The following is a 13,566-nucleotide window of genomic DNA, read 5'->3' as shown; positions in this document are numbered from 1 at the left end:
ATACATTGAAAATCATTCATGTTTTCTTACTTTACATCAAAGCAAATGACGTTGATATACTTTCATTAACTTTTTCATGAGTAGAAATTCCCTTAGAGAAGACTTCATTTACGTTCAACTTACCTCCTTGGTCAAAATGGTTTTGTGGTCATCAATTCAAAGTCTGTAAAGCAAATTATATCATACTAAAGATCATTGTTTAACAAGTTACAACTTTCATGTTCAAAAATACTGCTCATACAAACTCCTAATAAGCGATAACACTCGAACCCTTTATATAATTATATCAACCTACTAGTTATTGACAAATAACTAACTACTACCATACATTTTTTATTTTTTGAAGAATGGTAACTACTACCATACTTTTAGTTCACAGTCTGGAGCATTTTACGCTACTCCTGCCAAAACACCTTCATGGTAAAATCGTATCCTTCTTTAATATTGATTAATATTTTTGACAAACTATATCATTAATGAAAATATTATGCCTCAATGCATCTTGGCATGATATTCATGTGTTACCGAAAGGTATCTGCTAAACGAGAGGGGATTCTCTAAAGTTATTCCAACTTGAATAGTCAAGTTCGGATAATTTTAGGTAATCCTTTTTTTTCTTCCACTTTGGCTTCTATAACATATAACTCGATAGATTCATTATTTATTTCCATTAACTTCTTTTTCTTTCCTTAATAACAAACAAAACATTAAACCGAAACTTCAAACCCCCAAACATACCATCATTCACAATTTTACTCGGACTTTGTTGGGTTAGTACACCCTAGTTCAGTTATTCTTCTTGTGAAAGGCCGGCACTTGGGTTTTGCTATAGCTCTGTTTTAATGTAATCACCAGAAAAAGTTCATATAGTTTGTCAACTTATTTGTAAAACTGGTATTTGCCAAGTCAAGTCAGGAAACAGTGGAAAGATTTTCAAGGTATCTTGGGGTAAATACTTCAGCATAGCTGCATAGGGTCCCAGACGGTGCATGAACCAATTACTAGGTCCAATAAATGAACCGATTATAGCTGGTACCAGTCAAGTCGGACTCTTTTTTGTTCGTCCAAGCAAATCTTTGCACACCACCGCCACTATTTCTTTTTCATATTTTTGACTCAGCACGAGTATAAACATTTAATGTTAATTCTAATAAAGAAACCAGGAACAAGGATATGCACACACAAGCACAAAGCCTCTCCAATCCATAAAAAGGTTAGGCTGTTTCCATGACCAAAAACCAAAGCACTTGACCCTCAGGTAACAATGTATGTATAATGCTATTTATAAACGATTTAACACGATCAAATTTTCCATTGGACATGAAGGTAAATCATGAGGGGTAATTCATAGATTGATACATTATATTTGTGAAGGTTTAACTGATACAAAACCGGCTACAAGTGCAATCTCGATAATCAAAACTAACAAAGGAGGAGACACTTACATTTGACTAGTGGGTTCAATTACTTATGCTGATGCAGATTCCTTAGCTTCTTCGGCAGCCTCTTCTTCTTGTAACTTCTTTAAAGATGGAGGTGGTCTTGGTACAATGCTTTTTCTCCATTTTTTGTCGAGCTTCCTAGACAGCCTCTTCCCAATACCATCATCAATTTCCCTTTCTCTTTTGACAGTCAGCATACGAGCAACCTATGAACATCGACATTCAAATAACCGAATAGATTTTAAAAGGCATACTTTCTGGGTGAAATTTGCAGAACCAACGAAAAGCAAAATTTATAAAAATGTAGGCTTTAATACCCACATTTAAATCATCATTTTTTACTTAAAAATTGTTGTTTTCTATCTATTTGTATTGTTTTGTTTGGGAGTGTTTTTGAACTACCTGCATTCCACAAAGATATAAACAATATTTATGTGCCCCGAAGATGGCAATCTTACGATTAAATCATTATCAAAAGCTTATCTGATGCAATTCATTTTATTTATTTGGTGAGTATTACACTATTACGTGGTTTGCAAGAAATTTTGGTACAAGAACACAAAAGTTCTACCCTGATGCTTCAAGTCTCTAACTAATGTCGAGATTATGATCAGTTGATCACAGTCTTCCAAGATAGAACTTAATCCTAATTGAGCATTACAACTTTGGCACAGTGGTATTAAACACATAACAGTGTTTCATTTAGCAATGTTCTCGCTCACCACTTGTCAAAAGAATAGAACAGCACAGCTAATAACCAATAATTATAGACATCTTTTTTCTGCAGGGTAGAATTGATGATAACGCCATTTTAAACAGCATACTACAACAGAAAGAAACATTAAAAAGATAATATGCATCTCCATTACCATATTTTGCCCATAGAAAAATATGCTGAGCATAGGAAGTCAACTTGATAATAGTTAAGGAGAGTTTCGGAACGAGGAGTAAAAGCTTGAACCTTACCACGTGATACGTAATACACTAATACGTTACCTTCTAAAACGCAAAAACTATTATTACAAATTTAAGTACTAGCAAGATAGTAATTACCCTAGTCAATGTTCGTGAGACCTATACAAGAGGGCACACACATATGCTGCAAACTGATTTTTTCAAGACAGTGTAAGTGTTTAACCAAACTGATTCTGATTCTTATATTTTGATTTTAATACAAAGTTAAACTTTGCTTTTGATTACGGGTAAATAAGAGATAATGCCATTAAAAAGTTGTAAATAGAATGGACTTCCACAAACATCGTGTTTTATGCAACATATATATGTAAACATTTGGAAAATGAAGGAAACCTTGGCTGTTGTAATCCCGTAACTGGATGGAAATGGATGCACACGCAAAACAGTGTGGGTTGAATATGAACAAAAAGCATCAAGATCTGACCGACGCAGGATTTTTGGACATGCAGATACACAATGTCCTAAAACTGTCAAGGAGACTGCTAAAAAAACAAGAGGAGACAAAAGATGATCATTTTAGTGATGAAAGGAAACATGACTGCTAATAGACAAGTGGGGTTTCAGCTGCTGAAAAGCAAATCGATGTATATCAGCCAAAGAGGTGTACTGATAGTGCAGAAAGTTCAGGAATTAAATCTTCAAATGCATTTGATGTATTAGAAGTAAGGGAGGAGGTGATTCAGATGGATAATACAGGGACTGAGCGGGGGACAGGAAGCAGGTACAGGAGCAGGGACATTTTTATTGGCCCCAAGGGCACTGGAAAATCGAGCTTGTACGCACATTTTCTGCATAGCAACAATGATGCTGAGGATACCAACCCGTTTCATCAAACATATACTAGTCCATACTAACAAACATATATACAGACACTTAAACTGTTCATCAAACGTTCTCTTGGTTTACAATCCTAAGTTAAGTTGCAACTTTACAGCCAACCTATATATTATCTAACATTATAACTAGAAACAAGAAATGCCAATTATGAACGGAAACCGAAAACTTTAGCAAAATTATAAACAAAAAAAAAAGTACTAAAGAAGAACAGAAAAAAAGGTAAGGATACCGACCCGTTTACGCATTCTGCGAAACTCACTGGACTTGAACTCATTTCTGGCAGACCTTTGAAGACGAAGCATGAACAATTCACCTTTCAAATCAACAATTTCATCATTGATTTCTTCAGTAGTTTTAGTCCTTATTTCTTTCAATTCTTCTTCTCTTTTGGCCATCATAAGTACTCCTCCTGCACCTGCACCTGGTTGTTTTCTTGAAGTTGTTAAAGAAACGGTGGGATTATAAGAAATGCGGATGCCATTGAAGGAAGATTTGTTGTGGGTGTTGGTTAAGATTTTTGAAGAAGTGAAGGTGGTTTTGGGGGTTGTGGTGACAATGGCGGATGTTGAGGAGAGTGTCAGCATTTTGTTGCAGGTATGTGTGTGTGTTTTTGTTTTGGTTTCGTAGAAATGGATGATGATTGTTTTGTTGGGGATAAGGATATTGATTGGGTGGGATGGGGATAGTATTTGTTTGTTCCGACCCGGATTCATGACTTGGGCAAATTGGGTTACCCAAGTTGATAAAAGGGAATGTTCTAAAAATCGGTAGATATCGGTCGAATCTACCGGTAAAATCGGGCACCGGTTGGTCGTATGGTAAAGCTAATCCGGTTTTAGGTCCCTTTTTTTACTATTTTTTATTGTAAGTTTTTATCTGTTATTCAATTTTATTAAATTACCAAATGACTAGTAGGATATCAAATTTGACATATCTAAAAAACCTAATTTTTAAACATTGGTAAATATGGATGTATTAACTGATATAAAATGAATAAATTGCGTCATGTTCATGTTCATTTATTTAATTAAATAAATCTTTTTGTCTGTATTTAACCATTTGTTTATTTAAGTTAACGAATTGAGTATAAGTAAATTTTCTACCAAACAATTAATGAACAAACATGAAAGATCGAGATGTGTAAAACTTAAACCAAAACCAGTAAAAATTTTAAGTTAATTTTAAGTTGGTTACAATGTGTTATAAACTAGTTTTATAATATTTAAATAAATGTTTTCATCTATAACCCCTTAAAATATTTCACATACACTATCCTTTTAACATTTAAGCAGCATGGTTGGATCAGTGGTAAACACCTTTGCCTCTGGAGACAGAGGTCATGGGTTCGATCCTTATCCCATGCAAATGTTGGAGGGCCTTTTCTACCATTTAGGTATAAACTGAAAGCATCCTCTCTACTTAGGTAGAGGTAAGGTGTGCCTACATCTTAACCTCCCCCATACATCGTCAAGATATTGGAGCTCAAAACTCACGGAATGCGGCACTGAGCAGTTACTTACTTACCTACTACTATCTTTTTAACATTAGTAATATAATTACCTATTCTTTTTAAATATTATTTATTAATCATTTAAATAAATTACTTTTATATTAATTATTTATACCTTTACCACCTCCACAATCATCGTCCTATTAGACAAATATGATGCTAGTAAAAACTAATAAAATTGAAAAACAAAACCCACAATAAAAGTCTCATACACACTACCTTTTTGGCTTTTGGTAGTTAAATAAAAAAGAATTGAGAGAATCTTAAGCCCACCGATGTTAACGATATTTTCCTTTGAACTTTTTGGTATTAATTTAACATTTTTTCTAAAAACAACAACAACAGATGTATTGCGCCTGTTTGTTGGTTGCATTGCATCTTGTTTTAGCTGCTGCTTTACCCTTTTTTCTTTCTGTCTTCACTCACTCCTCCATACTACCCTTCTCTCTCTCTCTCTCTCTCTCAATTTCTCCTCTACACTACACATTTTAAGAACTTCAATATATACATACACACACTGCCAATCTATATATCTATCTATAGTCTATAATAATCACATATATAATTATACTGTAATTAGATAAAAAAAAAAAAAAAAAAACAATAATAATATAAACCACATTTAGATCTCATCACCTGATAATTTCCACATTACTAGTAAAAATAATACTCGTAATAATTAAAAAATAAAAAATCTGTCAGCATCATCATCATGAAAGTAGCTCCTCCTCTAAGTCTTTCAGTTACTTTATCAATAGCTGCTTTTATAATAATAATAATAATAATAATGTTGGGAGAATGTAGCAGTTTATCTGAACAAAAATCAGCAGTCAGTTACTCTTCTTATGGGGTTTCAAAACAAGCAATTAGGGTTTCATTTGAAAAACAGAAGGTGAACATGCAGCATCAGTTGCTGTATCCTTCTGCTGGTGGCACTACTATTTCTGGTGGAAATGAACTTGGATGGTTATCTCTCCTTTCTTACTTACCTTTTTTTGTTTATCGACCCTCGGATAAATGTATGACTGTTTGTGTTTCACCTCCCCTTACTCCGCCTTTGACGGGATTGGGTATTGTTGTTGTAGATTGTTTCTTGTAGCTGCTGGTAATTGGATCCATGAATATATATATATATATATATATGGTAACACTATGTAAGAACACTCTTAAAATAAGAACGGTGAGAACAGTTAAAAACATCATTTTGATGCATTAGAAGTCCATAAAACTAACATAGTGCATAACTAATTATCATTATTTAAGTGTTTAACAACACATTGATCCGTCAAAATAAAAAAAATCACGTTTTTTGTTTTGTGCATCAGGCCTCATTTTGGGCAGTATTGTAGTTTAATGTAACAAATGCTGTCATTTTATATACATAAAAATGAACTTGTACGGTAAAAGCCCTAGTCTTTGGAAGTAGAGGTTTAAGCGTTCGATTCTCACTTGCTGCAAAATGGCCGGAGGTCCTATGGAAGCAGTCTTTCTACTACCTTTGGGTAGGGGTAAGACTGTCTACATCTCACCTCCCCCGAAGATGGGATTGGGTAACTCTTGATCAGTTTTTTACTCCTTGTATTAATTAAAAGGCGACTATGTGTCAATAAAGTAAGGTTAATTTCAAGCCCAAGGTTAACAAAATCTATGTTCCTTGCAAAACTCTTCATTGTAGTTCAAATGATTATTGTTATATAGTTGAGAAATATTACAACATGGAACTTGTCTGCTTCGAGTCTATCTAAATGGTACTCTCGTTACGCCAATATTCCTTTTCGTAATTTTCACGGAGCTGTTATGTGTTACAGGTTACATTATACTTATATTGCTGTAGGGATGCCGAGTGTTTCTTTCCTTGTTGCACTTGATACTGGAAGTGATCTTCTCTGGCTTCCATGTGATTGTGAGCAGTGTGCACCACTTTCTGTAAGATAATATTATAGTAGTTTTAATACAAGATTTACTTTTGCGAATATCTCCTTTACCTGGTGCTGTTTTTGTGTTAATCTTATATATTATTAAACAGTGATAGTATTCTAATTATTCATATATTGTTTTGGGAGTTACTTCTATAACCTTTATTATGTTCAAGAAATTGATTCAACTTATAATGATCGCTGCAGAACCATTACTTATTTTCGGGCAGTGAGTGGTTGAAGTCATGCCTAGAATGATTTCTCTAAGAATTGACCTGATTATACCTACTGTGTGTAATTTATTTCAGTAGGCAAACAGCCACTTTCTTAGTGTTAAGTTTCAAGTTCCAATAGGATTTTGCATTCTTTTTTCCAAAGTTACATGCACAAATTTAAAGAGAATTTGAAAGTTGCTTTGAAAGGAAAAAATGTTTAAGATAAGTCACTTGCAGTTTTTCCACATACTAATTACAGTGTTGTTCTTACAAAATGTGTGTATATCCATGCAACATTTCCCTTTTTCTATATTCTTTATTGCTCATGAAGAAGCATAAATGTAATGTACTTTACCTTAGATTTGGTTTGTGCCTTATACTTCCAAGACCAACATTTATAGGTGAAAGATCCCAACTTTGAAGAAAATTCATATGTCTAATACTAATGTGGATGGGTAAATGCTCACCTGCAAGTACAACCCAACTTAGCCTGACATGTTTTATTAATGACATGGCAATTTCGGCCATGTCATATTTGAGAAAAAAAACCGTGATCTTAAATGATTTCCATTGACCAGCAGTCACCTCAAAATGTGGGCCATGCATACAAATCTTCATATTTTAGTCCATTGTTGTTACCTTGACTATTTAATGTCTAAACCACTTAGCTGGTGCCTGGCATTGTGTTCATGATTAAACTATTGACCTTATTTGTTGTGTCTGGAAGTACGTTTGGTAAAGTAGAAATAATTGTTGTTCTCTCTTTACACAATTTCACTATTTGGATATTATGGGTTGATGTTATAGCTCATCATTGTATTTGTGCTGTTTACTCTTACCAACTTTTTCCTTTGATCTATGCGTATTTTAAAGGGAAAAGGAAGAGCAAAATGTCTTATGGTGTTCCTAGTTATATACATTCATATGTGATATATGTTATTGTAACAATTCTTTTTTTATGAATAGAAGATATTTTTGTTATTTTATTACAGATCTATCATACTGATAGTCTGATACTATTTACCCAAAGCGTTTTAGTCTATCTTTCTCTTCGCACAGCTAATAGACCTCCACCTTAGAAGGGTTCAATAGTTCATATTATGTACTAGAGGTGACATTAGGGATGGGTCAGATGGGCTGGTTTACAGATCAAGTGAGAATGTATATATATTCTGGTACAGGTCAAAACCTGTTTGTTCGGGTGGCCGTAAGCCATTGAAAACTAATTTTCCCTTTACTCGTTTGACATGTTATAGATAAAAGATAACTTGAATCAACCCTTTCATTAATTACTAGGTTGAAATCGCCACATCTATAAAAGTCTGAAGAGGTATGCAGGAAAAAAATATGGTTACTTTTTTTACACTTATTCAAATTGATTGATTTGCAGGTGCTCCCTCGTATTTGGGGCATCTATTATGCAGGATTATGATGAGAATGAATATAATCCTACTCACTCAAACACAAGCAAAAGCATAACATGCAGCCATCAGTTGTGTGATCTGGGTCCAACTTGCAAAAACCCTAAGCAACCATGCCCCTACACTGTTAATTACGCCTCAGCGGGTACATCCAGTTCTGGATCATTGGTTGAGGACATATTACATTTAGCAGCAGATGGTGTTAATGCATCTAACACCTATGTAAGGGCTCCGATCATTATAGGGTATATTCTTTATTTGATCTTCAATTTCCCTACGAGATATAAAGGCGTTTTTGGGATTGCTTATCAAAACTGCTTATGCCTTTTGAATTTATTATAATCAAATAATCAGCTGTGACAAAGTATAGTGCAAGAGATAGTAGAATTGGCTTCTGCTTCATAAACGTAATAATCAGAAATATCTGTACAATTGATAGATAATTCTGATTATACATGAGTTGGGAATTAAAAAAATCAGAGTCAAATAATCTGTTTGAATTAGCGAGCTTTGAAACTGATTACATAAAAGATACAACTGAAACTGATTACCTAATCGGACCATTTTGTGACATCTATTGCAATGAAGTTCACTTTTGGTGGTTATTGAATACAGATGCGGCAAGGAGCAAAGCGGTGGTTACTTGGATGGTATTGCTCCTGATGGTGTTCTAGGCCTTGGGCTTGGTGATGTCTCAGTTCCAAGCTTCCTTGCCAAATCAGGAGTTACAAGAAACACTTTCTCTTTGTGTTTTGGAGAATCAGGTTCTGGGAATATATATTTTGGGGATCAAGGACTATCAACCCAAAGAACTACTCCATTTTTGCCAGTCAATGGAAAATAGTACGTATTTCTCTAGTTCTCTCTGATATCTTTTGGGTATCTGTCTATCTGACAATGTGATTTAGGGGATGTTTGAATGTGCTTTTTGAAATCACGTTAGTTTGAATAATATGAATAATGTTGTGATGAGAATGGGCCATAGGAGATAGTATTTGGATGTGTTTATGCTATTTGAAGTGTAAGAACTGTTTGAGAAAGGCTGATTATTCAATAAATAATACACAAAATGACCCAGTAGATCACTTGTGACAAAAAGAAACCTGCTTGAAAGTAGGAGTAAAAGTGGGGTTTTAGGTAATTTTCTACAAACGCTATTATGTTTATATAAACACTACCCATGATTTATTTGAGATCAGATGATAAGAAACACACTATGCTTTACAAAAACTAAAAACCAATTATTGCAATTGTGACATGATAATCAGATAATCAGTTTCATAATGTAAATGTGAACACCTCATTTTATAATGACATAAAACTGATGTGAAAATCTTTTATACAATCATGTAACTATGTGGATGTTCATGCAGCGTTGCCTACATAATTGGAGTAGATAATTTTTGTATTGGGACTACTTGTCTTGATCAAACAAGCTTCAAAGCTCAATTTGATAGTGGGACAACTTTTACCGTACTTCCAGATGGAATATATAAAGCAGTTGTTAAAGAGGTAAGCCTTAAACAACATTTCTTAATTTTAATCCAAAAGTCCTAGAACCTGACACTCTGCTTTATTTTATTTACATAGTTTGACAGACAAACAAAGGCGACACAGTATAGGTTTGAAGGCTATCCATTTGACTACTGTTACAAATCCAGGTATTTGTTAAGGAAAATAATATTTTTTTTTGGTTGCCTTTTTAAATGTATCGATTTTTTTATATATTTTTTTGTGCCCGTTTATACTGATTTTGGTGTTAAACAGTTCTCAAGAGCTGCCAGAAAGTCCATCGGTGACAATTAAGTTTTCAGTGAACAACACTTTTGTGGTCCATGATCCACTTTTTGTTGTGAATGACAGCCAGGTTAGTTTTCTAAATACATAATGGCTGTTTACTTCTACTTTTTTTGTGATTTAACATATGCTTAGATAAATGCATATCCCACGGTGTATATGTTAATCTATCATGTGTGCTTTACTTCTATCGGTTATTTTTCAGTGATGTGTCTCACTGCTTTCATTAGCAAACATTTATGGAAATAAGTGTTAGCTTTATTGTTTATCAAGTTAATGTTTTTGAGTAGGAGATAACAGTTCATGAAAATTTGTATCACTAGAACAATCAAACTAGAACAATGAATAGTGTTTAGGAACATTATTTTGCTAGAGGAATGTGGTATTCGATATTTCATAATTAGATGTATGCATTTTTGGTCATGAACAGCTTAAATGACTTCTTAATTGTCAATTTGAGAATTTAACTGCTAGGGTTCTGGAGAGATATCAATATTTGTGTTAAAAAGAACGTATCTTTAGAGTTTGATGTGGTAATTTTTATAGATTTATACATAAAGTTGAATAGGGGTACATGTAACATAAGTGAATATATGGGTATTATTTAGAAAATGGGCGGTAAAAGTTACTAATTCAGTAATTTGATATCTGAATTACTAATTGCCTTGTTTATAGGGGGCTAAGGGATTTAAATCTTGGATAGTTTCATCTTCCTTTTTGTTATGGAAAAACTGTAGAAGTCCAAATTATCTTAAGCACTTGTTCAAGGCAATGGGCTTGTTGATTTTACTTATTAACAAAGTGAATCGTAGAAACGGTGTTTGAAAAAGTTTACATTTGAGAAACCATATTGAAGTTTTTAAATTCATGTATAAAGTTGGTGTATAAAGTGTAAACCTGATATTAATTTTTCAATATTCACAAAACTATTTTACCGCAGAAGAAAAAAGCACACGAATTAACAAATTTACTCTATTAAATTTGAGAAAAAAGAGTTTTGGCAGACAGATTTATTCTTGTTATTATAAGTATTGCTTACATGATATACAAGAGTTACCACCGTAGCATTAGTTAACTAAAATGCTAGCAGATTTATCGGAATCTTTGTGCCTTGGATGCTTTCTCTCGCACAAAAGATATCCCTGATAATCTGATATACGCATTTAGTCAATGGCTGGATGGAACCTGAGTAGGGATAAACACCTGTAAAAAGGAACTCATAGTGTATTTATGGTGGTGTTTGTGTGCTGGGACGGGGTTGGCTACACTTCTTTTTGTTACAACGCTAAAACCTGTCTTGTTGTAAACATTATACATTGTCTTTGAGCTTGTAAGATGTCATGCACCCATTTTTCTTTTTCAGAATAGTACCATTCCCATTGTAAGCACTAAGCACTTGAAGCATGTGTAATCTTGTATGTAGCAAAAGTTTATTCTTGACATTTTTGGGGCCTTTTGTTTCAGGGAGAAACTGTTGGATTTTGTTTAGCTATACAATCAACACCTGATGAAATGGGACTTATTGGACGTAAGGCAATCTTCATTTTTGCTTTTGTTTGTCTATAGTTTTGTCCAACCAAATGTTTAGTGGAGGTTGTAAACCAGCAATCAGAGTTGGCAAGATTTGCTGGGCTTGGTAATAAGTTCGGGTCAAAACATGCACTTTTTTTGTACGGATCAGTTGAGTCAGATTGACTTGCAAACATTTTTTGTGTCGGAGTTGTCACAAAAGCAGTGCTTGTCTGCTTGGGTTGTGTTTATTGCTTCTCTTGGGATGCCTTTGCTGTATAAATTATCTGTGGTGACTACTTGTAATTATCTGTAGTGACTACTTGTATGATTATTTATTTGTTTAGTATTATGGAAGTCTATCCTTTATGATAATTAAAAATATACACAAGTCTATGCTTTGTTTTTGAAACTGATGAATGTTCCTTTTTTAACGGTGCAGAGAACTTCATGAAAGGATATCGGTTGGTTTTTGACAGGGAAAATTTTACGCTTGGATGGTCACGATCAAAATGTAAGTACATCATTCACTTTATACAGCCATCACATATAATAGAACACATCTTCCGAGATCTTGGTTTGTTGTTTTGAGCTTTTAACAAGACCATAACAAGCTATAATAGCTAGACAATCAAATGTTTAACAGTGATTACGTGATTTACGCTCTGATTTAGCTAGACAATCTTGTTTGTGACCATAGTTAATCACATTATCACTGTCAAACATCTGATTATCTAATTATCACAACTCAAAATGGCAAAAAAAAAAAAAAAGGTACATCCAGGCATCTTCCACATCCTGTTCTGTCTCCAACTGATGAGTAAATCACTGTCAAATTTGCACATCCAAATGCCAAACAGTCATTAGATACTTGTGTTTTCGGTTATTATGCTGTTAATCATGCATGGCATCTATTATGGTTAGTAGTTCACATGGTTGACCCTTTGATGATGTCTCCTCAGGTCAACCTCTAAAGGGCAAAAAAGCACTTGGAGGTAATGCCAGCTCACCAATACCACTTCCGACAACGGAGCAACAAAGGTCCCCTCCTAACGCAAATGCCGTTGCCCCCGCTTTTGCTGGAAAGACTCCAAAATCTTCAGCCAACTCAAATATGTTAATGTCATCTTTTTTACCTATCTTACTGTCTCTTCTTCTACTACTATTTAATCAACTAGGTGTCAGGTATTACCTGTTTTAGTTCTTAGTAGTCATATGCTATGGTAGCTAACTTAGATCAGTTGCATGAGAGGTGGTGTGTCATCTGTTTCTCAAATATATGTGTTTTGTATGGGGTTATAAACTCATTCTAAAATACTTCACGTAAATATATCAGGTATGATGTTGGATGGTCCAGTTTCTAGTATATCATTGCATATAATAAAAGAGTTGGTTTTTTTCGGTTTCTTCGATGATCGAGTTTGTAACTTATTGTCATTTGCTTTACAATAAAGGGGGTGATATCTACACCGTTAAATTTGTCAAAACATCGGTATTTTATGCGTTTAGGACTTATACGAGTAGTTGTGTAATGCCTAACATATCGGTGCATCCGTGCATGGACAAAAGTACGGGTGTACATATTACCAACTGTTATATAAATGTATCTATTTATGTATAGAGCAATCAAATCTTCCTAAATGAGCATTTCTTTTGAACAATATGAATGGTGGATTGGTGGCACATGATAAGTAAAAAAAAGGATACGAGGAAAAGGGATTAGTGGAATTAAATGATCTCGAAAAAACACAAATGCTAATACTTTCTAGAAAACCACATATAACTCTTTTGTCAAAAACTTTTTTCCATATATTTGTGTCTTGCTAACGGATATTAAATGATCTCGAAAAAACGCAAATGCTAATACTTTCTTAATACATGAAATTTAAGAAACGTTGTTAAGACATTAATTAAGTTCGAAACTTTGGCAACATGATTGAAGAC

The 13,566-nt window shown here is 33.9% G+C and overlaps 2 protein-coding genes across 2 annotated transcripts; one reads left to right on the top strand and one right to left on the bottom strand.

Annotated features, from left to right (window-relative positions):
* Nucleotides 1–1,321: 1,321 nt before the first annotated feature.
* Nucleotides 1,322–3,920, bottom strand: LOC122589952 (50S ribosomal protein L29, chloroplastic). The gene is made up of 2 exons (XM_043762283.1): nt 3,488–3,920; nt 1,322–1,648 (listed from the first exon to the last, which is right to left on the bottom strand). The coding sequence occupies exons 1-2, from the start codon at nt 3,836–3,838 to the stop codon at nt 1,469–1,471; spliced, it is 531 nt and encodes a 176-aa protein (XP_043618218.1). The 5' UTR covers nt 3,839–3,920; the 3' UTR covers nt 1,322–1,468.
* A 1,431-nt stretch (nt 3,921–5,351) lies between these two features.
* Nucleotides 5,352–13,028, top strand: LOC122588605 (aspartic proteinase-like protein 1). The gene is made up of 10 exons (XM_043760754.1): nt 5,352–5,730; nt 6,573–6,690; nt 8,320–8,561; nt 8,932–9,159; nt 9,690–9,828; nt 9,907–9,977; nt 10,084–10,183; nt 11,578–11,641; nt 12,065–12,136; nt 12,585–13,028. The coding sequence occupies exons 1-10, from the start codon at nt 5,477–5,479 to the stop codon at nt 12,821–12,823; spliced, it is 1,527 nt and encodes a 508-aa protein (XP_043616689.1). The 5' UTR covers nt 5,352–5,476; the 3' UTR covers nt 12,824–13,028.
* The last annotated feature ends 538 nt before the right edge of the window (nt 13,029–13,566 follow it).

This window comes from Erigeron canadensis, chromosome 2, assembly GCF_010389155.1.
Source record: "Erigeron canadensis isolate Cc75 chromosome 2, C_canadensis_v1, whole genome shotgun sequence".
Lineage (NCBI taxonomy): Eukaryota > Viridiplantae > Streptophyta > Magnoliopsida > Asterales > Asteraceae > Erigeron > Erigeron canadensis.
Note: the sequence above shows the minus strand (reverse complement) of the source record. Positions and strands in the feature narration are given on the sequence as shown.